This window comes from Dipodomys merriami, unplaced genomic scaffold (genome assembly GCF_024711535.1).
Source record: "Dipodomys merriami isolate MVZ:Mamm:240054 unplaced genomic scaffold, mDipMer1.0.p SCAF_5, whole genome shotgun sequence".
Classification (NCBI taxonomy): Eukaryota; Metazoa; Chordata; class Mammalia; order Rodentia; family Heteromyidae; genus Dipodomys; species Dipodomys merriami.
Genome location: NW_027206068.1, coordinates 42,651,063 through 42,678,462, shown reverse-complemented (window position 1 = coordinate 42,678,462; position 27,400 = coordinate 42,651,063). Strand labels below are relative to the sequence as shown.

The window sequence follows — 27,400 nt, the reverse complement described above, 5'->3', positions numbered from 1 at the left end:
CATGTGTTACAGTAGCAACAAAGATTATAAAGTACTAGGAGAAAATATAACAAGATATAGGTCTTTATGGGAAAATTGTCAAACTGTGATATTAAAGAAATATCTCCAAGAATAGGAAGAAAAAAAGCATCACCTTCCTTGATTAATCTAAAGACTCAAGACAATTCCAATAAAAATTGTAATGGACTATTATTTTCTTTTAATGAAACTTGGCAAGCTGGTTCTAAAATTTGTAGGGAAGAAAACAGGCCAAGAATAACCAAGACAATCTTAAGGAAGAAAAAATGGGAAATTAGTTTATTCCCCTTGGCTATATGAACATTTATATGAGTGCATCTTAATTATCATGACATTGCCTTAATGAAAGAATGAACATATTAACTGAAGAATTGAGAAGAGCCCAGAGTCAGATATATATATATATATATATATATATATATATATATATATATATATATGAATATAGACCAATAATACATGTCCGAAGAGTTGGCACCATTGGTCATTGGGGAAAACAATGTCGGTGTATTAAGTGGTATTTAGGCAATTGACTAGCCATATGTGAAAAATAAAACTAAGTTCTTTGTACCAAAGAACTTGAACCTGGGTAGACTAAGGATTAGTTGTGAAAGGCAAAAATGTCAACAGTTACATTAAAATGTAGAAGCCCTTTCTGACTTTGGGGTCAGAATGTTCTTTGTTTATTTGTTTTGTTTTGGGGGGGGGGGTTACTAGGGTTTGAACTCAGCATCTTCCACTTGGTAAGCAGACACTCTACCTAGATCCATTCTCCCAATCCTGTTTTATGTTAGTTATTTTGAGTGGTGTCTCACATTTTTGCCCATAGTGGCCTCAGACTGATATTTCTAGCTATGGCCTCTAGGTTTTCTTCCAAAGGACCCATTTATAGATGGTGACCTGGGAATATGGACAGTCAAGCTTTATAACAATGTTTGTTTCAGCTGTTAAATTTAAGCATTCGCTGTTAAAATTTGTAGCTGTCTAAACATCAAATATAAATTCAGATAATAAAATTCTTCCCCTTCATTTGAAATATTCTTTATTCCTTTCAGTAACCTGTTATTTTTTTTAAAGAAGCTTATTAGAGTTTATGAAACTGGCAGTAATGGAATCAGTGATGGATAAGGAAAAGTTAGCATTAAACTAGTGTTATTAATTCAAAAATACCAAATATCTTTCTGAACAAAAGTTTCAATATCTAACATATAGGAGAAAACTGATATTTCTTTTCCATTGAAAATATTTTTTCAGGATAAATTCTTTTTGTTATTTTATATTAATTGTACAGAATAATGAGCGCTCAGTAAATGTGTGAAATCTTGAAGTTTCATAAGTAAAACTTCATATTTTTATTCTTTCTTCATTAGAAAATGTTTCTGCTTTGTTTTAATGTTTAATGTTTAATGTAGCTTGACTGACCACATGTCTAGCAGCAAGGAAGTGATATAAATCCAATGGGAGTTGACAAATTGTGAAGAGTTCTTGTCCCTTAGTAAAATAATGTGCCTTTTCGAGTATATGCTTTATCAATGTTGTTAAAGGCTTTGCTTAGCCCAAAATTCTGATTCTTATTGTTCTAATGCTCAGTATTTTTAAAGAGTGCAGTTGACTTTTTTTTGGATCTTCTGTGTGAACTATAAAAGTGCTTAGTATTATTTTTAAATGCAGAAGACATTTCTTGCTAGTTGGAAGCAGTTTTACTCTGCTCTTTTGTCTTAGTGTCACCCACAGCTCAATCGCTACTAGAAGGCTAGTACTGGATTCTAGGACTTGGACACATTTGGGGTTTTTTGAGGTACTACAGATGTGTCTTAATGATTTAACATCTGTTATAAAATTAATTATTCCTTGAGTTTTGAAGCCATATCCTGCTATTGGCCTTTGCTTTGTTTGTGGTTTGCATTGACTTTTTCTGAGTTGACTTTGATGTTCATTGGTCCTGCAAGTGCTTACTAACATATGACTATAGGAAGGTTTGCATCTGTGTTTTTGAGCATGTGCCGTGGCTTTTTAGACTGATCCTTACTGCTCTCTCCTGCTGTAAGATGTGCTCTCTACAGGATTAGTTATAACAGTTTTTGGACTAATTGGTGTGCAGTTTCATGCTAAATGCAAACAGCACAGAGATGTGCTTGTTTTAAAGTGTGGTTTCCATTACAATTCTTAAACCCCATCTAAAAGCTCAATATATTGTTTAGGCTTTGTTTTTGTTTTTTTTTTAGAATGTCATGGTAAGTAATTCATAATAGGGCCTTCATTTACTAATGATGCACCTGCACTGCTACCTGTATATTTAATGGCCATCTATGAAAAGGTCTTTCTCCATTTAACTTTTTACTTTAGCATGTTAAATAGACGTAATTGTTTGTTTTCCTATAATATTGCTAAAAGCCCTGATTTCTTATTGGCTAGAGAAGGAATATTGGGTTACGTATATCAACAAATAGTGAAAATGGAAAGACCAAGCATTTGTTTTCATTTTTCTTCTTAATGCATTTTGCTTTACAAATAACATTTCACTTCTTTAATATGATTTTCCTTTTCTAATAGATAACTGCCTACAATAGGCGCACCTTTGAGACTGCAAGGCATAATTTGATAATTAATATTATGTCCGCAGAAGGTGAGCATAGAAAATATATCGATCATTTATTTATTTATAAGAAATATTTCATTATGTTTTATAACTGTACAAAATATAATTGTGAATTATAAATGTTTCATATCTAATATAACTGGTAAAAATAGTAAAATGTGAAAATACAACAATATCTAATTTGTTATAAAATCTTGTATTGTGTTCTGTGAAGAACTAAGGATGAAGGGCTAACTTAACAGATGGGCCATATATTCTCGAAGCTTTGGTATTATGATCTGTGAAACGGTCCTAAAAATAATATTTTTGTCATAAGTCTGGAGGAAAGACTCGTAAGTCTCAAAATGTGCTTAGCATACATCATAGGGTGTACAGTCCATAGTTATGAACTAGTTTTGTTATTTTGCTTTGAAGTTTACAATGGGAGGTGGTTCAACTGTAATTTGGGGGACAGTTTTCTTCCTAAGTTAGTTATATATCAGTAATTACTATAGTCCATCAACAATTGAGAGTAACACATGCTTCAATTATACATGATTGCCTAAGGATTTTGAAGGTTAGGGTATAACTGTTATAAGAATTATACTACTAGAGAGATCCATGTTATTTTGTAACTGACTAGGAAAAATGTATGCTCCTAAAACCTTTGTCGTTAATATTAATAAATCATATGTTCTAGATGCCATTTATGAAAATGCCAGAAGAAAAACAGACAGATGATTTTTCCTCTGAAAACAGTAATACACATTTGTATTCTTTTTTTTTTTTTTTTTTTTGTCAGTGGTGGGGCTTGAACTCTGGGCCTGAGTGCTGTCCCTCAGCTCTTCAGCTCAAGGCTAGTGCTCTACCACTTGAGCTACAGCACCACTTCCGGTTTTCTAGTGGTTTATTGGAGATAAGAATTTCAACGGACTTTCTTGCCTGGGCTGGGTTTGAACCCAAGATCCTCAGATCTCAGCCTCCTGAGTAGCTAGGATTACAGACGTGAGCCACTGGTGCCAGGCTACACATTTGTATTCTTAATGCAGGAATTCTTGCTTTGGTTCACTAGTACAACTAAAACCAACCAAACAAATATTTTACCACAACCTACTATTTTTCAATTCATGATAACTCAATAAAGGCTGACTTTAAAAAATTGTCTTTTGAACATTCAAAAGAAAACAGTTTCTCTAAAATGCTAATATATATATGGAAAGATTCTTGAAGACTTGAACCTTTTTAAGTGATTTTTTTTCCTCATAGATATTTTAAGCAATATTAATTGAAGATAATAAATGTACAAATTTACAATTTAAAAATATCTTCCAATATGAAAAGCAGCTCCAAGGGCAGTTCTTTGGGCCCAGACAGAACATTGTCTGCTCTCATACTCACCAGAGCTTTAAGCAGATATTCATGTTTGTATCAGGGAGACTTTTAGTATGGACTACAAGTGAGATTGGATGCCTGATTCCAGTCTACGCTGCCCCTGTAGACTTGGAATGCCCTTGATGAGCACAGTAATCACAACGTTTCCTTTTTCCTTGGCAGTTCATCACTGGAGTTACACAGATATATTCCACTGGCCTTGGGTCATTGGATCTTACTGTTTTTCTTTCAGAGGGATTCAAGGCTCTTTCAGATGTGGGAGTTCCTAAAAGCTGGGGCCAAAAAGCCTGATCTATAGCCTGACCTCTTCTTTCTCCAGTCTTGTCTTAAAGCTGAGTCTGCTAGAGAGGCAGCTCACAGAGGCCTTTGAATAGGTTTTGTTATTGATGTAGGGAGCACATGATCAAGCAGATACTAATGGAAGATTGCTAAACAACTGTATGGTCAAAAGTTGGCTTTAAAGGCTATTTATCTAAATCAGGAGTTTTGAGGTTGTGTTGGTAAGGGAGGAAGTGTGGATAGATTTTGAATGCCTCTAACTTTGACTTCAGACAGAGCTACTCCATGCCTTTTATGTAGGGTTCAGTGACCTAAACTATTTGAAAACCAGTGAAATAAAAAGGTCACACATTTGTCCTTCTAGTCTAGACAGAACTCCTCTCTCTCTCTCTCTCTCTCTCTCTCTCTCTCTCTCTCTCTCTCTCTCTCTCTCTCTCTCTCTCTCTCTCCTCTCTCTCTCTCTCTCTCTCTCTCTCTCTCTCTCTCTCTCTCTCTCTCTCTCTCTCTCTCTCTCTCTCTCTCTCTCTCTCTCTCATCTGAGTATGGCCTTTACTCATGCTGTTTGTCCCAGATAGGGAAAGAAATAACAGAGTTGTAAATCAGGGTAATCATGGTCAGACCAACTCCCTGCCCAGCTGTCTCCTTCTCTGAGCAACCTAATGGGAAATTAGTCATGTAGACTCACACAGCATGGTGCTCAAGGAGAGCACATAAAGTGACTCTCTAAATTGAGTTTAACGCCTCTGAGGCCTGCTACCAATCTGCTGGCCTACTGTTCTCTTGGCCTCTGTGATTTCCAAATATAGCAGGCATGGGATTTCCCCAGAGTTAGAAAGCTGCTGTGATTCATTCCAGGGAGACCTGGCAGCAGCTCTTGGCCCAGTAGACAGCAGGCAGCTGCACTACCCAGCGCCTCCAAGGGGTGTGGTGGCAGGCAGCTCCCTGCTTGCCTTCATCAGTCCCAGAATGGAAGCCACAAAGCAGAGCCACATAGAGCAGAAAATGCTGCCTAACAGTTATCCAAAAAGTGGTACTCATGATAAGAGGGACAACCTTTACAGATTTTGGAAAATTGGATGTGAAAACATAGAAGAAAATGAATGATTATAAACTTCTGACACATGCAAAATTATATTCAATGTTATTTATAAATATATTAGCATCAAAAAACTCTTCTTCATAATTTGCTTCTGCATGACTATTTCAAGGTCTAGGGGAAATGTCACATAATTAAGCTACTATTTATCTGTATAAGACAGGAAATGTATTTGTATAAACAGAAAATTTATCTTCATGAACAAGAATAAATACATCATATTTTGGAAGATTCCAGACGGGCTATATATTAAATACGTCCACAATATCATAAGCAAAATGCATGACAGTATAGGAGATAAGTAAAGAACTGGATTGTTAAGAATAGATAACCACACTCTAAACAACACATTGAAAACTTAGTCTAAAGCCAGAATTTCTTCTTAGATTTCACCTCTTGCATCTGGTTTCAGTTACTATCAAAGAGCTTCACAAAAAATGAGGCCTTTTTTTTTTTTTTGATGACAGCTATCAGGTGCTCATTGTATAATTTTTACTTTTCCTTTAGCAAATAGGAGTGGAAGACTTTACAGATTCATGAATTCTATTGAAATACATTGGAGGATATGCATAGTGTAATTACCACTCAAGATTTTGAATTTATACTATTCAGATTTTCTTGTCCTTTTAAAGTAATGATTCAGAAAACCAACCTTTTCATATTATTATAACAACTAAAGTTGTAATATTTTTCAAATTTTTACCATATATTTGGAATCTGCTGAGGACTTTCTAGCCACATCCTGTGGCTTAGAGAAAAGTTATGTGAGGTAAATTCACATTTTTGTACATTCCTTAACCTCTCTAAAGATAAGCTTCCCTAAGCCTAGTACCAAGGCTCATACCTATAATACCAGCTTTTCAGGAGGCTAAGATCCAGAGCGTGGGCAGAAAAGTTATAAGACTCCATCTCCAGTTAGACAGCAAAAAGCTAGGCTGGAGGCCCAAATGGTACATCAACGATGGAGAAAGCAAACCAAGCAAGCATTAGGCCCTGAGTTCAAATCACAGTACAACTTCCTTAACCCCCCAAAATTAAGCTTCACATCTGAAAGTATAAAGCAAAACACAAGAAGAGACTACCCACTTCCTTGTGAGAAATTCACTGTTATAATTTAGCCAATTCTCTTTGCTTGGACTGCTTTGTAGTAATTTTTAAATTAATATTTGTTATAAAAAATTGTATTACATAAAATAAAGCTAACTCTTAATCATAATGGAAAAATCAGAATATAAGAAATATGAGTCAGACATTGGTGGCTCACACCTGTAATCCTAACTACTCAGGAGGCTGAGATCTGAGGATTGTGGTTCAAAGCCAGCCCGGGCAGGAATGTCCTTGAGACTCTTATGTCCAATAAACCACCAGCAAACTGGAAGTGGACTATGGTTCAAGTGGTAGAGTGCTCGACTTGAGCTGAAGCACTGAGGGACAGCGCCCAGGCCCAAAGTTCAAGCCCCATGATGGACAAAAAAAAAAAAAGATAAAAAAGATTTAAAGAAGAAATATGATTGTTGACTCAAGACCAATTGAAATATTTTTATATTTATTTGGAGCATTTTTTGTTGAGTGAATATGACACTAAATTGATTTTAAATACTAATTTTAAAATGTTTGCAGAATTTTAGTGAAATTTCAGGAGGAAAAAATTCTAAGTAAGACTTTCTATTTTTTGTCGGTCATGAGGCTTGAACTCCCGGCCTGGGTGCTGTCCCTGTGCTATTCAGCTCAAGGCAAGCACTCTACCACTTGAGCCACAGTGCCACTTCCAGTTTTCTAGTGGTTTATTGGAGATAAGAATCTCATGGACTTTCCTGCCTGGGCTGGCTTTGAACTGTGATCCTCAGATCTCAGCCTCCTGAGTAGGTAGGATTACAGGCGTGAGTCACAGTGCCAGGCTCTAAGTAAGTCTTTAACAAGCTAAGATGTAGAATTTCATGAGACTTCATAATTTTTTCTAGAGTATTTGATAATAGAAAAGTGAAAATAATAGAATTGCTCTGATTTTAGAATTCGTTTAAGATATATAATTAGTATAATTGTAGAAAAATAAATTTTTTGTCATGTTATAAATGATATCAGTAATTATAAATTTAAAATATTTCATTTTTTTCTTTTATGGACCAAATCCCGCAATGATCAATTACCCTGGTGAGCTTTGCATTTTATTTATATTATAGGTAAAGTTCTGTGTCTATATTATGTGTTTGGATACAGCCTCTTTTTACAGAGAAAGTCTCTGAAGCTAGTACAATGATCCCTTGGTATCTTCCAGGGATTATTCTTAAACCCCTGTGAATAATGAACTCTGAGGTTGCTCAAGTCCCTTAGACAAAATGATACAGTATTTGCATAGAACCTACACATCCTTTCATTCTTTATATCTCTCTACACTTATAATACCTAGTTCAATGTGAATACTATATAAATAGTTCTTAGGTCAAATTGTTTAGTGAATGATGACAAGAAAAATGTTGTACAGTTTTTCTAAATATATTTCAACCTCTCTATATCTATCTATCTATCTATCTATCTATCTATCTATCTATCTATCTATCTATCTATCTATTTATCTATCTATCTACCTACCTACCTAACTATCCATCTACAGTTTTTTTTTGTATCCAAGGACATAGAACCATGGATATGAGGACTGACAGTTTTAATATTACTTCCTATTATTAGAACAAAACCCATAAATCTCAAATTGTTCTTTTGTTTCCCTTTTAAAAGACTACTTTACTAAAGGTATGTACCTTTTTCTCCAAAATTAGACTTCCCATTGCCATATCAAGCAGAATTTTTTATTAAAAATATGAATGTTGAAGAAATGCTGGCCAGTGAGGTTCTGGGAGACTTTCTAGGGGCCGTGAAAAATGTGTGGCAGCCAGAACGTCTGAACGCTATAAACATCACGTCAGCCTTGGACAGGGGTGGCAGGGTGCCGCTTCCTATAAATGACATGAAGGAGGGGTAAGTACACTTTTTATTTCTTTGGCATAAATAGGGATTCTTAAGTATAGTGATCTTATCAAACTTATTACAGATAGATTGACCTTCTGCAGTTTTCTTTTTATTAAGAAATAGATATTGTAACAATAGGAACATTAGCAATTCTCCATATTGATAAAAAGATAGTGTTAATGGATCTCTAAGTTCTGAGTCCCAGCACTCGGGAAAATCTAACTGCGGGTCAGGATCCGTATTATGTATTATAGTAGTAAGCCTTTTGTGTCTTCTGTAGAGAAGCTGATTATTTAGAACCATGAATTTCAAAGGAAATTGATGCCTGGTTATCATCTGTAGAAGGATGTACCGACTGCTGTAACTTTATTCTAGGAAACTATTTCTTTGCCTTTGACATTCTTTCCACCATGTGTTAGTGACTGATGGCTGAAGTGCTTCTGAAACCCATTCCTGTGACACGAGAGCCTAAAGCCTGGCCTTGTCACTCACAAGTTGGGCGGCACTTAGAAAACACCAACCCTCTCTGTGTCTCAACTTCCTTTTCTGCTCCAGTGAGGATGATACACTTTCAGGGTTGTTATAATGATTAATGAGACGTGTATTGGAGAGGGATTTGTCAGGTTTCAAATCATACAGAGTATGAGCTGTATCCTCATAGAAGTCAAGAAACACTCCTAACCTGAGCAAATTGAAAACAGCAATGCCAATGTCAAGCCAGACTTTCATCTTTAATTTCTAATCTGTAGGCTGATGCAGAATTGCTTTGCCTTCAATCCTATAAAAGGACAATATGTGGAGTAAATCACATTTTTCACAGCATGTATCCTCTCTAACTTTTCCTTCATCCTTAATCCTGGTATCACTTTCATACAGGTGATGCCTAGAATTAACTAGGATACCTGGATTAGTAAGAATTAGATTTCAGAACAGCTTTAAAGGAGAAGTTTGTTAGAAATAACAGAAAAGATCACAAATAACACAGATGAGGTCTGGGGAGTAGACAGAGGGAGCAGAGGGGAAAGCAGTGATCTGTAAAGTCCAACTTAAACATTTCAGCATTAACTTTTATCTCCTATGTTATAGCAATGGATTTTGAAGTCAGTCAGGCCCACTCGTAAGTGCTTTGAGGGAAATAGTTTATCTCTTGTCTGACTGCTGATTGGCTTTCTATCCGAAAACCTAACTCTAGCATTAAAATTTTCACTACTAGAGTTGCAATATGTATCTCTTTCCTTGTGAAGAATTTTAAAAAGCAGAACCATGCAACAAAGGAAATGGTAGCCTCCCCCTGGAAAAAAAATTTCCAACTATGGAGCCTTTCAACAAGTTTCTTAATGTACAGTATTCTATGAAGACTGTTAAAACACAAAAGTCAAGGAAGTAGAATTATAACCATAATGAAAACTGGTAGAATTTTCTGAAGTTATACTTTCTTCAGGTCTTCATTTTTCTTCAGTCAGTAGTGTAGGCCACAGTATTAGAACTTGAACTAAATTAAATTGGTCAAATCAACTTCAAACTAAACTCTGACCAAAGAAGTGTTTCCCAAGTATGTCCAGCCTGAGAATCACCAGTATAGCATTATTAAAAGTATGGATAGGTTGCTGGCCTCTGATGTCCCATAGAGATTCTAACTCTGAGTCTAGGTCTCGGCCTGAGCATGGGATGCTAAATTAAGAACAGACTTTTTTGTCCTCTAAGTACTTGTAGAGAGTTCAGTCATTAGCTGACTGACTGCCCCCAACACCTGCTTGAGGGCAGCACATGCTATTTGAATCAGTCTTGTGGCATTTATTTAGACTCTTGTCTCAGATCCCTTCCCAACTTGAAATGCTTTCCATGAGTTTTAATTTAATGTTAAGCCTTAACCTTTACAAAGTATTCATATGAGAAGTCTTTTAAAATAGTGTTTCTATAAATTGTGCCTAGTGCCAATTCTATTACCCCTATACAAATGAAATAGGATCCTGCTTGAATTATAATTCCAGGAGAAAAGTTTGCCCCAGAGAATGGTTTTGCATGTTTTCTTTAGTTGCCGTATGAAGTCATGGTAACAAAAACTTTTTTATCCTATTTCTTTATATTTGGACATACATCCCATGTTTACCTCATCTTTGATGCCTTTCTTTTCAATGATGTATCTTATGGTTTTAATTTACTCAGTATACTTTTTACTGTATTTTATCTTGAAAATGATCATAATATATCAATCTTTTTTAAAATGAAATATTGAAAGCTTTAAGAGGTAAGGTCAGAGATATCCAAGGAATGTAATTCCTTGATTTTCTGGTATTTTATTTAAAATACATGTATAGAATTCAGACATATTAAGCATGTGAAGAATTAGTACACGAATTAAACATGTATTCTGCTTAATACTTAGCATAGGTCTTACTCCTAGATTTCCAGAGGGAGAGAAAGATGTACATGAAATTATCTACTTTTACTCATGGTAGCCACAATAAACTAATTGCACATTTCTCCATACTTGGAATATGGAGTTTTAATAGATCTTGGATGTGTAAGAGTAGTAGATTCCCATAGTAAACTTACTGTATATTCTTCCACAGCCTAAAGAGCTAATGTCAATCACCAATAACCTATTCTTCAGCATTCCAGCTCCTCATTACATCTCTAGAACTCACTAGCAGCTTTAAAACTTTTAAATCACACAGAAAACAATTATGAAGATCTACTTCAAAGTGAAGTAGATTCTGCAAAAGAAGGCTGAACCCTCTGAAAAGATTCATTTTCACTTGCCAGAATTATAACTCCAAGGCAACTGTGCTCTGAGCACACACTTGATGTTGCTTTTGCTCCTGACACTGAGCCAGAAGCTAAAGACTCGTGGATGTATTTAGCCTGGGATAAAGCTGGTAGAAAGAAGAGCAGGTTCATATTTCACTTTAGGCATGTCGTAGCTGCCAGCCATGGGTGAATGATGTGGTGTAAATGGTGGCCATGAGGGAATGATGGGGTGTGAGGATTAGAGAATATACTCACTTTTCATAAGAGATTGTCAAAGTAACCACCATATCCTCTTGTCTCCCGAAGGATGCTGATCCATCCTCAATCAGCAACAGAATCCTAGTTTATTCTCTAGATCATTTCACAAAATACCCCGTCTAATTAACTGTCTCATTTTTGCCCTGGATCGTAATCCTCAGGAAGAAATTCTACTGGAGGAAGGAACTGTTAGTAAATGGTTGTCAAATATTGATATGAAGGAAAGGAATAGTCCTAGACCAACCTGGGTTCTGAAATTGTCCTGTTAGATGATTTACAGGATTACGTTTTTTTCTTAAATATTATTCCTCCTGTGTTTTGTGCAAATATTTTTCTTTTTATAGAATAATGGCAATCTGAAATAGATCTTTTTTGAAAAAAATCTTTAAAACAAAATTTGGAAACCATTATCAGGCCATTTTTTTATGCATTTAGGTCAGTGCAACTAGATATTTTATCCTTTTTTTTTTTAGTTTTTGGCAGAATTGGAGTTGATCTCAAAGTCTCTCACTTTCTTGGCTCACTTGTTCCATCAATGCTTTGTTATTTGAGCCATGCCTCCAGTCTAGTTTTTTCTATAATTTTTCTGCCTGGGCTGTCCTCCACCTGTGATTTTCCAGATGTCAGCCTTTGAGTAGCTATGATTATAGGTATCAACTATTGGTGCCCAGCTGCATTAAGTATTTTTATGGAAAAATATTATGTTAGTCTTTGGAAAAATATAACGTAGCTAGGCAAGAAAATAAATGATCAAAATGAGTATTGTGAGTTTCAAATTTGAGGTATTCAGAGTACTTCTCCTTGACTTCACACCTATGGCTAGAGAAGATTCATAGAGGAAAAGAAACTTGATATATGTTATGAGTTGAAAGTGTGAGTATAAATTATCCTGCTGAGACAATGGGAAGGGAGAACGCTGTGGGGCAAAAAAAATCTCTGGGTATAAGAGAGCATGGTGGATGGGCTAGATATGTGGGCACATGCCTATAATCCCAGCTACCCAAGAGGTAGACCAAGGGATAGCAGGATGGAGGGTGGAGGCCAGTTAGGGAAAAAGTTAGTGAGATCTTTTCTGAAAAGCAAACGAAGAGCAAAAGAGCTAGAAGCATTGCTCAAGTTATAGAGCCAAGCATGAGACCCTATGTTCAAACCCCAATACTGATTTTTTTTAAAGCATCATAGATTTGAAAACCTACTATAAAGAGTTGAGCAGGGGTTATACCATGAGGAAGAACATACAAAAGAAATTTAAAACTCACATAGTACATTAAAAACAACAGTGACAAAGAAAAGAACCTCTTGTGTCCCTATCTTGGGGTTCATTTTGCTTAACATCATCTTATATGGTCATATGTACATAGCTTTTGACCTTTTCTGCTTGTCTGGTAAGATTAACCTAGACGTATACTAGTTATTATAAATAAGGTAAACCATGGGACCTATGTTTCTTTGGGTCTGGCTTACTTCGCTTAATATATTTTTTTTCCAAATCTTTCCATTTCCTAACAAATGGCATAGAATTCCAATGTATGTAGGTGCCCTGCATCTTGTATATTTTTTTTTTTCTGTTTGGGGAGGAGACGGGAAATAACAAAATGCTGAAACAAGGATACATGTTGACCATTGTAACAATGAGACGTACAAGACACAAGACTTTACAACTTCTGGTGGAGGGGGGAGGAGTTGGGGAGGTGTGAAGGGAAGGGATAGTAGGGGAAAAACAAAGGAGAAGTAAAAATGCTCGCTAGGATATGTACTCATTACCTTACTTCCATGTAACTGTAACCCCTCTACACAGTATCTTTACAATAAAAAAAAAAAAAACAACTAAAACAAAGAAGTGGGCAAAGGGTTCCAGAAGTATGAGAGCTATGAAGTGGCAAAGACCAAACCATAGGCATCCTTTTATACCAGAAAAAACAATGTGGATTTTATCCTGAGATACTGGGGATCTTTACAAAAAGAGGTTGATACCAAAGTTTTCAGTTAAATAGATCACACTTACTGTAGACTAAAGGGAAGCCTGCATAGAGGAAGGGCTTCATGCATAGGTTCTGAGATTTGAGGTGACCCAATGAATTCCATGTTCCTTGACAAGGAGACATAAATTAGAAGGGAAGAAACATGAGCAAATTCTTACTGAATTTACAGTCTTTAAATCTCTTAAATCTTTGAGGAATAGCCACATTTCTTTTTTCAATAAGGACATATGGATCACATTTCTTACTGTTCTTGTTGAGTTTTTATTTTTCTTGTTTGTTTGGTGCCTGATACTGAAGCTTGAACTCAGGGCACCTGCTCTTGCTTAGCTTTTTCACTTAAGGCTAGTACTCTACCACTTGAGCCACATACCTCTATTTCTGCATTTTTGCTTCTCAACTAGAAATCTCTCAGATTTGTCTGCCTAGGTTGGCTTTGCACTGTGATCTTCAGATTTTAGCCTCCTAAGTAACTAGGATTAAAGGTGTGAGCCACTAGCACTAGCTGTTTTGATTTAGGATTGAGGAAGTTCAATGTAAAACTCAGTGCTCTGGATTTGGAATTATTAATTCCATACATTGTTGTTTTTTCCTTTGGTAATTTAGTCATTTGATTATGCACTTTTATTATAATCTCATAAATCTTTAGTTCTTTATTTTATCATATTGTTTAATTGATGAATTACAGATATATACAAAATAGAAGGATGAGGAGAAAAACAGAAAGGTACAATTGCTTTTGAGACCTTGAGAGCCTGTAACATACATGAGCATGGGGCTGGGAAGGTGGCTCAGTGGCAGAGCGCTTGCCTTGCATGCATGAGGCCCTGGGTTCAATTCCTCAGCACCATATAAGAAAAAAGAAAAAAGCCGGAAGTGGCGCTGTGGCTCAAGTGGTAGAGCGCTAGCCTTGAGCTGAAGAGCTGAGGGACAGCGCCTAGGCCCAGAGTTCAGGCCCCACGACCGGACCCAAAAAAAAACAAACAAACCATACATGAGCATAGCTCTTTAAAGCTGTCTGAAATCTCTGATAGGCATCCATAAAGAACAAAATAGATTAATGAGTTGGACAACTAAGGAAAAAAGATCATCGCATTGTATCAGGTTACTGCTAACACCCTGAAGCACCATGTTTTGTCCATCAATAGCCTTGTTTTTACTTAATAATATACCACATCTCATTAATTTGTCCACTTTTGAAAATTTGAAAACATGATAAGATAAAAAAGTAAAGAGCATTCTCATTTCACTTCCCTAATTATTTAAACTTCTGCATATTAAAAAGCTAACTAAAACTAAACCATGAGAATCATAGCATTAGCGTGTACAGCATAACATTTTATTAAAAAGATATAATATGTTCAAAGTTACTGATTCTACAAAAAGAAACTTTTTTTTAAAAAACCTATACAATAATCTAATAACCTACTGTTCTTTTTTAAATTTTTATTTTATTGTAAAGATGCTCTACAGAGAGGTTACAGTTACATGAGTAAGGCAATGAATATATTTCTTGTGGAGCATTGTTATCCCTTCCCTTCTTGTTTCCCTACTATCCCTTCCCTTCCCTACCAGCCTCACCCCCCCCCTCCCCTGCCTGAAGTTGTAAAGTTCATTTCCAATATACTGTCTTGTAGGTATCATTGTTGCTATGGGTCATCCTGTGTCCTTGTTTCAGCATTTTGTTATTCCTCTTCCCCTCCCCAAATTAGGCAGATGTATATACAAAGATGCAGGGTACCAGAATCAAGTACAGTGACAACAGGGGGGAAAAACATACAAAGGAAACAAAAATTACACAGTGTATTAAAACAACAACAACAAAGAAAGACCTCTTATGTCCATATCTTGGAGTTCATTTCACTTAGCAACATCTTTTTTTAATTGTTTTTATTGTGAAAATACTGTACAAAGGGGTTATAGTTACATGAGCAAGGTAATGAGTGCACTTCTTATCCAGCATTGTTGCCTCCTCCTTTGTTTTTCCCCTACCATCCCTTCCCTCCCATCTCCTCAGCTACACCCCCCCACCCCTGCCTAAATTGTAGAGTTCAGTTTTCAACATAGCGTCTTGTACATCTCATTGTTGCAATGGATCAACCTGTATCCCTATTTCAAAAATTTGTTTATTTCCCTGCCCCTCCCCAATTACACCAACATCAAATATAGTGAAAACACGAGTTATACCATGGAGGAGGGACATACAAAGCAACAAAAAAAATCACATGTTACCTTATAAATACGTTAGAAACAATAGCAAGGAAGAAAAAACCACTTGTGTCTCTATCTTGGGGTTCATTTCACTTAACATCATCTTATCTGACCTTTTCTGCTTGTCCCAGACATATACTTATTGCAAATAAGGGCAACCATGGGACCTATGCTTCTTTGGGCCTGGCTAACTTCACTTAATTCTTTCCAAGTCTTTCCATTTCCTAACAAATGGGGCAATGTCATTCTTTCTGATGGATCATCTTATATGGTCATATGTACATAGCTTTTGAGCTTTTCTGCTCATCTGATAAAATTATCCCATATGTATACTAATTATTGCAAATGAGGGAAACTACGGGACATATATTTCTTTGGGTCTGGCTTACTTCACTTAATATGATTTTTTCTGAGTTTTTCTGCTATAATGCTGTTCATTTATTCATTCGTTCATCCAGAAGTTAGGCTCCCTGAGGACAAAGGCAAAGACTAGGTTGAAGAATGATTAAAGAAATGCTTTACCCCCATGGAAGATACTTTCCTTAGTGACTAGAACTAGAGTTGTAGCAATGTGATGGAACTGTGACATGTGTTCTTAAGTTATTTCAGAGTAGATGTTAGAGATTAATGATGGATTGAACTGCAGCGAGAAGGAGAGTAGTCAAAGGTGATGCTGCTTGGGTTCATGACTTGAGCATCTGGGGTTGCCAATCACTTGGGGAAGGAGATAGAGGAAACAGGTGGAGGTAGTGTGGGGTGATGATGAGCTCAGTTTGGAACACATTAAGTTTGAGAAGTTTATGGATAGTCCAAGTAGAGATGAAAATAATTTGGCAGTGTGTGTCAACTATCATAAAAATGTTTCCACTTCTAGCCATCTCTTTTAAGACAGTAACATTAAAGAATCTGTACATAGTCCTTGCAATATTATTTCTAACATCAAAAAATTGGAAGCAACTACCAGTCCAACTCTAAAATAATTGCTGAATAAATCATGTGCACTTAAAAATTATATTGCCATAAAACTATAATTACAAAGACTACAATATGGAAAATGCTTATGAGCATTAAATGGAGAAGCAAGATACAAAATTATATTTTAGAGATGATTGCAATTAGGCTAAAATATATGCATTTGAAAAATATTCTGAAAGGTACGTTGGAAAATGAAAATAGTTATCTTGGTAATATAAATGAAATTTTTATATCCCAACTTTTCTGTAATGTTTTCATATTGCTTTTATAATTTAAAGGGAAAATTTCAAAGCACCAAAAATCTTATGCCAATTTATATTATTTTTAAATGAATTAATTTAAAATCTTAGTAATTATAAATGCAAATTGCTGTCATATTTAGACAAGAGGGCTGTTAACAGTCTGCGAAACATCCATTTGTCTTTATATTTACAAACATTCACAATAATCAAGAAAAAGTCATAGTGTTGGTCAGGTATTTGACATGGGTATAGAAATTGATTTTACTTGAAGCTTAAATGTTACTTGTTTTAACTAGAGTATATCTTAATTTACAAACATCTAAATACTTTCCAATGGATTCTCATATCTCCTTTTATTCTGAATTTTTTTATTTTCAATTTCAGTCCAATTTACTATTTGTTTCCTGGGTACAGTGGCTCATGCCTGTAATCCCAGCTATTTGTTAGGTAGAAACAGGAAGATCATGTCCAACACAGCAAAGACTTAGTGAGACTTTATCTCAACAAATAAGCTAAGTATAATGGCATATAACTATGTTCCCAGGTACCATGATAGAGGAAGCAAGAGGATCCCTTTTCAAGTTCAGCCCAAGCAAAGTTAGTGAGGTTCTTAGCTGGAAGGCAAACTAAAAGAAAAATCATTTGAGGCATGGCACATGTAGTAGAATACTTGCTGAGCAAACATGAGGCCCTGAGCTTAAACCCCAGGACTGTGAGTGTGCATGCACATACACACACATTCCTACACACACACACACACACACACACACACACACACATGAATTTTTTAAATTTAATTTAATTCTGTTGTAAAGGTGATGTACAGAGGGGTTACAATTACATAAGTAAGGTAATTAATACATTTATGGTCAAACATTGTTACCCTACCCTCATTTTTCTCCCACTTTTCCTCTTCTCTCCCTACTGCCCTAATTGTGAAGTTCATTTCCAACACAGTGCCTTGTGAGTATTGCTGTTGCATTGGTTCATCCTTTGTCCTTTGTTTCTTTATTCCCTTTCCCTTCCTCAAATCAGATGAACACACAGGGTACCAGAATCAGAAACACTGATGACAGGTGATAAACCAAAGAGGAGAAGAAAAAAAAAAAGAAAGAAAGAAAGAAAAAAGAAAAGAATTTTAGAGCACAGTTCTTAGGCTTGGCCTTGACCTAATACTTACATTGACATAGCTTTGAACTTTAGTGCTATACTTATTTCATCTCACTTTTTAAAATAATAGCTTTATTAAAAGATAATTTACATTTCATACAGTTCATGTATTTAAAATGTAGTTTAATATTTTTAGGAAATTCACAATTTATCAATAATTTTAGAGCATTTTGATCATCTCAGATATCTCCATCCCCATTTCTGTACCTATTAGCAGTCATCTACATTACTCTTGACTCCTGGAAACTAATTTACTGGATGTCTCTATATATTTTGTTATTAACATATCAATGAATAATTTTATTATGACAGTTTTAGTTTCACTCATGTTATGGGATGCATCAATATTTCATTTATTTCTCTCTATTATATGTAGTATATGTTTATATATTTAAATATACATATATAAATTACATGTCATAAGTTGCCTGTTGTATGATATACTACCTTCTGTTTATCCATTTGTACCTTTCTACACTTGGATGCTTATGGATAAAATTGCTATCAACATTCATATCTGTTACAGACATGTGTTTTCATTTCTCTTAGGTATATCCTCATGAATAGAATTCCCAAGTCACATGATAACTCAGTATTTAACTTTTTGATGACCTGCTAGACTGTTTGAAACAGTTGTACCACCTTATATTTCCATCAGCAGAATAGGAGGGTTTCAGTTCTTCTGAGGGTGGGAACCTTTTTCCTGCCCAGAGCCATTTAGATATTAATAACTTATCACATGCCATATAAAGTATCAATACAGGAAGATAGGCGGAGGACAGCCTCCCAAGAAGCACTGGGTGTCCACCCTGTCCTGTATCAAGTGATGTCACTGCCCTTGTATGGCCTCATGTTCAGACATTCCCCATCCCTGCCAGGATTCTCACCATCACTAGGTATGATCTCTGCCATTTTGATGTTAGTTATCCTAGTAAGAATGAAGTAAATGGGTTTGATTTCAATTTCAATCATAGTTAGTGATGTTAAGCACTTACTTGTATTTCTTCTTTGGAGGTATGTATATTCATATCCTGTTAAGTGATGAGACTCCTTTACATTTTCTCCCAGATGTCTTAGACTTTCTCAACAAGAATCTTAGCACATACAGATTTACAAATGTTTTCTCATTCTACCATAATATTGGCTCGCTTATGTTGGTCTTTGAAGCATATAATATTTTCATTTTTATAAAGTTCAGCTCATCTAGTTTTTCCTTTATTGCTTGAGCTTTGATGTTATAGTTAAGAAAACATTGCCTAATCCATGCCACAGAAATTTAGGGCTTTTTCCTTTAGAGTTTTTTAGTTTGAGTTCTTATATTTAAGCCACAGTCATATACTTTAAAGTATATTGTCTTCAGAGAATTTTTAGGCTTACAGAGAAAAACCATACAGAGAATACATACGTTTTGCATCTACTTAGTGTCTCCACATGTACATAGAATGCCCATTATCAATTTCTTCCACCGAATAAATAGTAAGAAGAGTGATAGGAATCATAAGGTAGGAGTATGTCTAGTTTTCTAAGAAACTACCTAGCTTTCTTCCAATATTATATTGCTTGCTTTCAGACCAGTTCTAAAAGAAAGCTTCGATTTTTCCACATCCTTGCCACTGTTGGTAGTGATCTGAATTTTGGCTATTCATGGTATTGCATTGTCTTACTATATATTTCCCTTGTGATACGTGATGTTGAACTTTTTTTCATGCTTATTTGCCATCAGTATATCTACTTCAGTAAGGTAGCTGTTAAGACCTTTGGCGTGTGTGTGTGTGTGTGTGCGCGCGCGCACATCCACACGCGCACTCCTGTGTGCCATTCTAAGGCTTGAATTCCAGGTCTCGGCACTGTCCCCAAGCTCTTTTGCATGGATTTTACCACGTGAGACACAGATCCACTTCTAGGTTTTTGTGGTTAATTGGAGATAAGAGTCTCACCAACCTTTCCTGCCCTGGATGGCTTTGGACGGTGATACTCAGATCTCAGCCTCCTGAGTAGGTAGGATTACAGGTATGAGCCACTGGCATCAGGCTCTTTGACTCAGTTTTAAATCACATTTTTGTTCATTTCTGGCCTAAGAGTTTATTATATATTTTGGGTAACAGTTTCTTATGAGATACATGTTTTCTCTCAGCACTTTTCACAGCGAGCATTAATTTTCTTGCCAATTTCTGTTTCACGAATTATACATCTATTGTATCTAAAAACTCCATGTAGTTTTTTAGTATTGTCTTCTAGGAGTTTTACAGTCTTACACTATTTAATTTCTGACCCATTTTTGAATAAATACTTGTAAATTATGTAAGACTTGTATACATATTTTACTTTTGAATGCATATATCCACTTACTCAAGCACTATTTGTTGAAAAAGATTAATTTTTTCCAGAGTGTATTATCTTTGCTCCTTCTGCAACTAACTGATCTTTATTAGTTAACTATATTTTGGTCTATTTCTGGGATCTCTCTCTTGTCCGTTAATCTATTAGACTGTTCTTTCACTGGTATCACATTGTCTTGATTGCTTTATCTTGAAGTGTGACAGTATTGATCTTCCAGGTTTGTTCTGCTTCAATATTGTTTGGATACACTTGGTCTTTTGCCTTTCCACATAAACTTTAATCTCAGTTGGTCAGTGTTCACAAAACAGTTTTCTGAGATTGTGATCGAAATTAACCTTATAAATTAGTTTGGAAAGAACGTACATCTTAATAATATAATGAGTCTCCCTATCTGTGAAGGTGAAATTTCTTAACTTTGATTTTGTTCTCCGATTTCTCTCATCAGAGTTTTAAGTTTTTGTTATGTCAGTTCTGAGTTTGTTTTGCAATTTTTTGGTAGTATCTATGGATATAGTTTTATTTCTTCCTTCTACATATGCATACACTTTGTTTTTTCTTCTTATTGCACTAGCTGGGATTTCCAGAATAGAGTTGCAAAATAGTGAGAGGTGACATCCTTGTTCTTGAGGTAGTAGCAAAGTTCTGAGTTTCTCACCATTTTGTTAAATATTAGCTGTAAGGTTTGGAGGATTTATTTATTTTGGTAGACAACCTGTATTAAGTTGAGAAAGTTTTCCTCTATTTCTTGTTTACTAACAATTCTTAATGCACATGTTAAACTTTGTCAAATGCTTTTCTTCATCTGTTAATTAGGTCATATGATTTTTTTTCTATAGCCCATGGATGTGAAATATTAATTTATTTTCAAATAGTAAACTAGCTTTGCTTGATTAGGACAAATCCTACCTTGTCATCATTTATAATTTAAATGTATTATTGGATCGAATTTACTAGTATTTTGTTGAGAACTTTTGACCTCTGTTTTGAATGTATTAGGCTTTTATTTTCTTGTAATATCTTTGTCTCATTTTTATATTAAGGTGCAGACCTCATAAAATGCTTTATTTCTTAGCTTCTGTTCTCAGAGAGAGATTGTAGAAAAGCTGGTATAATTTCTTCCTCAAATGGGTGGTTGAATTGAAGTGTATGGGCCTGGTGCTTTCTGTTTCCAAGTTCATTAATTATTGCTTGAGTTTCTTTGCTAGATGAAGGCCTGCGCTGATTATCTATTTCTTATATGAATTTCATGAGATTGTGTCTTTCAAAGAATTGTTCTGTTCATCAGTGTTATCTAATCTGTGGGTGTAGCTACATTTCTTGATTATCCTTTAATGTCCACAAGATCTCTAATGATGTCCTTTTCATGATATTAACAATATTAATACTTCTCTCTGTGTTTCTTTCTTTTTCAGTTTGTCTCTGTCTGTCTCTCTGTTTTATTCTCTGTCTTTTTTCCTTGGTTTATGAATTTTATTTTTTTCCAAAGACAAATTTGCATTTTCATGACTACTTTCTTTTCAAATTTTTTTGTTTCCAATTTAACTTCTTCTCTAATTTTTATTGTTTCCTTTCATATGCATACTTAATTTGCTGTTCTTTTTCAATTTTCCTAAGTTGGAAACAGATGACTGTGTTTTAGATATTTCTTCTTTTTTAAAAAATATGTTCACTCATTGCCATTCTAAGTACTACCTTCACTATATGCTACAAATTGATAAGATAGGACTTTACTTTCATTTGGTTACAAATATTCTTAAATTTCTCTTGAGATTTCTTCTTTGACCTTTGTGTTTTTAAGATGGTGCTTAATTTCCAAACACTTTGGGATCTTACTGGTTATCCTTTCATACTGATTTTTAATTGATTTAATTGGGCATAGGTCACGTGATTTGTATTCTTTCAAATTTAATAAGGTGTGTTTTGGCCCAGAATGTTGATTAATGTGTTTTATTATGCAAGAATATTTATTCTGTTATTATTATTTAGTAATACGGTCTATTGATTCTGTTAATCTAATTAATGATATAGTTGAATTCAACTATACTCTTACTCATTATCTACCTGCTGGATGTATCTCTTTCTGATAGAATAATATTGAGCTCTCCAACTAAAATAGTAGATTCATCCATTTCTTCCAGTTTTACTCATGTTTTTTGATATTTTATTAATAAGTATATAATGCTTTTTAGATTTTTTTTCCATATCAGTATACCCTTTTTTTCACTTGAAAAATTTCCTTGGTCTGCTCTGAGATTCTTTATTATTTTTTCCCCCACACCACCACTGCTCCTCCTCCTCCTCCTTCGTGTGTGTGTGTGTGTGTGTGTGTGTGTGTGTGTGTGTGTGTGTGTGTGTGTGTGTGTGTGTGTGTGTGTGTGTGCGCGCTAAAAATTGAACCCAGTGCCCCATGAATACTAACACTGGCTCTGTTATACAGCTGTATCCCTAGCCTTGTTCTCACTTTCTTTTTATAAATGTTAGCATGGTATATATTTTTCTATCAATTTATTTTTACATAAATTATTTTTTAAATACATTTATGGTAAACAGCATGTAGTTAGCTCTTGTTTTCTTAAGTCTTATAGTTGGTATTTTTTATTAGTGCATTAGACCATTATTGTTTAAAGTGATTATTGATATGGTTGAATTATTACTTACCAATAATTTTGTTGCTAATTTTTATTTGTGGGCCTTACCCTTAGCCCTATTTTTATTTATTGTTAATTAATCATTCAGTTAATTAATTTTGTCAGTTGTGGGTCTTGAACTCAGGCCTGGGCTCTGTCCCTCAGCTTTTCAGCTCAAGGCTAGCTCTCTACTACTTGAGCCACAGCACCACTTCTGGTTTTCTGGTGGTTAATTGGTGATAAAGAGTCTCATAGACTTTCTTGCTTGGGCTGGCTTTGAACTGTGATCCTCAGATCTCAGCCTCCTGAGTAGCCAGGATTATAGGCATGAGCCACTGGCACCCAGCTCCTTAGCCCTATTTTTTGTACATTTTTTATTATAAAAATGCTGTACAGAGATGTTACAGTTATATGAGAAAGGTAATGAGTACATTTCCCATTGAGCATTGTTGCCTCCTCCGTTGTTTTCCCCCTACCATCCCTTCCCTCCCACCTCCACACCTATACCCCCCACCCCCACTGAAGCTGTAAAGTTCGTTTTCAACATAGTGTTTTGTTCATCTCATTGTTAAAATGGGTCAACCTGTATCCTTATTTAAGCATTTTGTTTTTTCCATTTCCCTCTCTGAATTAGAGAAGTGTATATACAAGATGCAGGGCCCCTATATCAAGTACAGTGAAAACAGGGGTTATACCGTGGGGGAAGAGCATACAAAGAAACAAAAAATAATCACATGGTACATTATAAATACATTAGAAACAATAGCAAGGAAGAAAAAAACCACTTGTGTCCCTATCTTGGGGTTCATTTTGCTTAACTTCATCTTATACGGTATATGTACATAGTTTTTTGCCTTTTCTGCTTGTCCTACACATGTACCAGTTACTGCAAATAAGGGAAACCATGGGACCTATTTTTCTTTGGGCCTGGCTTACTTCATTTAAATATAATTTTTTCCAAGTCTTTCCATTTCCTAACAAATAGGGTGATGTCATTCTTTCTGATGGAGGCATAGAATTCCATTCTGTATATGTGTGCGTGCGTATGTATATATACATATATATATACATATATATATATATATATATATATATATATCACATTTTCTTTAACCACTCATCTACTGAGGGGCATCTGGGTTGGTTCCATATCTTAGCTATGGTAAATAATGCTGTGATAAACATAGTTGTGCTGGTAGCCTTAATGTGGCCTTGTTTGTGATCATTTGGGTAAATGCCCAAAAGTGGGATTGCTGGTTCATACGGGAGCTCTATGTGGAGTCTTTTGAAGAACCTCCATACTGCTTTCCAAAGTGGTTGAACAAGTTTACACTCCCACCAACAATGCAGTAGGGTTCCCTTCTGGCCACATCCCTTCCAGCATCTGTTTTTATTAGATTTCTTGATATAGCCATTCTAACTGGGGTGAGGTAGAATCTGAATGTTGTTTTGATTTGTATTTCTTTTATGGCTAGAGAGATTGAGCATTTCTTCATGTGTCTATTGGCCATTCTTATTTCCTCTTCAGAGAAGTTTCTCTTTAAGTCTTTACCCCACTTATTTATTGGGTAGTTGTTTCTTTGAGGATTTGTTGTTGGGGGATTTAATTTTTTGAGTTCCGGGTATATTTTAGATATGAGACCCTTGTCCATTGTATGGCTAGTGAAAATCTTGTCTCAATCTGTGGGCTTTCTATTGATCTTGCTAGCTATGTCCTTTGCCATGCAGAAGCTCTACAGTTTCATGCAATCCCATTTGTCCAACCTGTCTTTGATTTGTTGTGTTTCTGGGTCACTATTAAGAAAATTTCTTAGCCCTATTTTTGTTGTCACCTAGTTTTGTGTTTTTTTACCTTGTTTGGTTTTAATTAGGTATTTTATATGATTTTTTCCTGTTTAAGGTAATACTTTAATAACTATTAAGTAATAATATTTTAATAACTTATTTCTGGATTCTCAGTTTTATTCCAGTGATCTGTTTCTATTTGAGCATCAAAGCTTTCAGTGAGTTTTCAAATCATGAGTTATGAGTCTTCAAAATGTGTTCTCTTAGTTGTAATTTTCCTTGTCTAATTTGGGTTTTTTAATTATCCTATGAATTTTAGGGTCAGTTTGTTAATTTCTACAAAGAAGGCAGCTGGAACATAGATGGTTTCATTTCCTTTTATAAGTAACTATAGTATTATCATTAAGATAAGTAATATTTAATTATAGTAATGTTTTTGTTTTTCTATTTTTTTTTGAAAACCCAGTGAGATTCTGTCTTCTCAAGCTGCTTCAAGACTGCTTACATGCTAGCGTCAGTCACGAGTCTCTTTTGTATGATGTAATCTTGTTAGCTAATTAAATAAGGCTCTTTCCTCATATTTGCTAGGATACTTGCCAAGAAAATGCATAATACACATATACATGTACCTATATATCTGCCATGTTTGTAGTTTCCATATCATAGTTTTTCTCCTTTAACTTCTGAGGTAATATTATTGAGAGGCCTTCTGCTGAAAGGCTACGTGCCGTGGACTTGTATACTAGGAAAACTCATAGACAAACTGTTGGCTGAAATAGCGATCTCTGTCTAGATCTCTGTATTTCCAGGTATAATATTATAATCTTAGTATAAGGAAATAAAATGAAGATTTTTTTCTTTACTTATAATTACTTACTTCTTCAGAGCTAAGATTGTTTCTCTAGCAGTTTTACCTTTAAAATTCAAGGTAAAATTTAATGTGGATAGTTTACCAAATGTAATAAACAGACTATGTGACATCAATTTTGAATGAAATAAAAGAAGATGAAATGAAATTTCTATAAATTAACATAGAATGAAGACAGCCTCTGGTACACCAAGGCAACTCAGTAAATATTGGCTGAATAAAGGAATGAATGAAAGAAAAGCCTCCATGAATCACTGCTTTTAAAGCATAGGCCTCTACCTTAGGGAAGATTCTAGTTAATCCCTCAATTCAAAAGGATAAATCCTGCTTTCAGGGTAGATTGTTTTTCAGTGTTTTCAATTTTCTTAAAGGATAACTTGAGAGTTTCACATTTTTACAGTGTTTATGTCATGGTTGGTGCCGATGTCCCATTTTCTTCTTGTTTACGAGAAGTTGAAAATCCACAGAATCAGTTGAGATGCAGTCAAGAAATGGAGCCTGTCATAACATGTGATAAAAAATTTCGTACACAATTTTACATTGACTGGTGCAAAATTTCATTGGTGAGTATTTAGTTTTTGCAAATGTTATTAGGGGCTGATGTGGCTGGACATACATAACATTTGACTAAAACCTGAGTTGCTTTTACAAACAAATCCTGGGTTTACTTTGTTAACTACAATGGACTTCCTTGACTTTAGGATTTGGCCAGTTCATTGACAGTGTATCCACTTAGGAAATAGTATCTCCACTTTTGTACTTATTCTACCCTTGATTAGTTGCTGAGACTGGATTAGCTTGGCAGGTGGTCCAAATGAACTCCTTGGGCACGCAGGTGGCTGTTAAATCAGCACAGATTATGGAGTCGGTGTGGTATGTGAAAAAATGTCTTAAATGTGCCGCCACTCCCCCACTTTGGAAGGAAAGAACAGAGAATAATAAATCTTAAAGCAAATCCATATTTATGCTACAATTCAACATTTTGGAAACTTGTAATCATAGGAAATGTTTAAGGGACAATTCCTAGTGAGAAAACTTACAATGTCTTGCCCATAGCCTTAAAGACAAATGCATAAACATTCAATGTGTCTTTCCTAATCACTATTTAGTTTGCATGATGATAGCATTAGGAAAAGCAGAGTGGTTCATATATATATATATGTATATATATACATATATATATTGTATTTGCAATACTTTGTATAAATGTCTATGGTATTGTGTTTTCTCTTGTGTATCTTTATAAATATTTTGATCCAGTTAGCTGGAAGACAGGGAAGTTGTTTTAGTTCTTTAATAACCATTAGATTTAGCTTATATCAGTTCTTTGTGATAGATGGTGAATGAGCTAAATCTAAGTTTAAAGTTGACATTTGAACAGCGTTACTGATACTTAAATATAACTGTCACTTCACATTTTAGAGAGCCAATTACAGGCAGCTTTCCAGGATCCAGTAGTGGAGAACATATCACTCATAATACAACATTTAGTACCCCCTGTGGCTTTTTGCCTTGGACCCCTCCCCTCATGTCCTTTGCATCTTAGAAAAATAATGCCATTTCTATGCCTTCTTAAGTCAAATTATAAGTAAATGTTAAATTTTAAAACTCACTGTTGTTCAGTCATGGTGCTAATTGTACAAGAGTATGAAAGACTGAACAGCTGTGATCATAACTTAAATAGATTGGTCTCACTAGAGTCAGGAGACTGTATACCCTACCATGACCATTTTAATTGTGTTTGAAGCATAGCTTGGGTTTATGTTTAGGAACAGTGTTCTAATTTCTAAAAGTTTTAAAATTAACTTAAATGTGCTTTCAGATTTTAATTTTTGCAGTAACATTTTATAAGTAGGATTTTATAAAT

The 27,400-nt window shown here is 35.0% G+C and overlaps 1 protein-coding gene across 9 annotated transcripts in view; it reads left to right on the top strand.

The window, feature by feature from the left end:
* Positions 1 to 27,400, top strand: part of Sgce (sarcoglycan epsilon) — a 74,744-nt gene that overhangs the window by 30,003 nt on the left and 17,341 nt on the right. For all 9 annotated transcript variants that reach the window (XM_069996518.1, XM_069996516.1, XM_069996517.1 and 6 more), the window contains 3 exons: positions 2,572 to 2,644; positions 8,138 to 8,336; positions 25,934 to 26,096. In XM_069996518.1, coding sequence (XP_069852619.1) covers positions 2,572 to 2,644; positions 8,138 to 8,336; positions 25,934 to 26,096 — 435 coding nt within the window. The remainder of the gene's footprint in view (positions 1 to 2,571; positions 2,645 to 8,137; positions 8,337 to 25,933; positions 26,097 to 27,400) is intronic.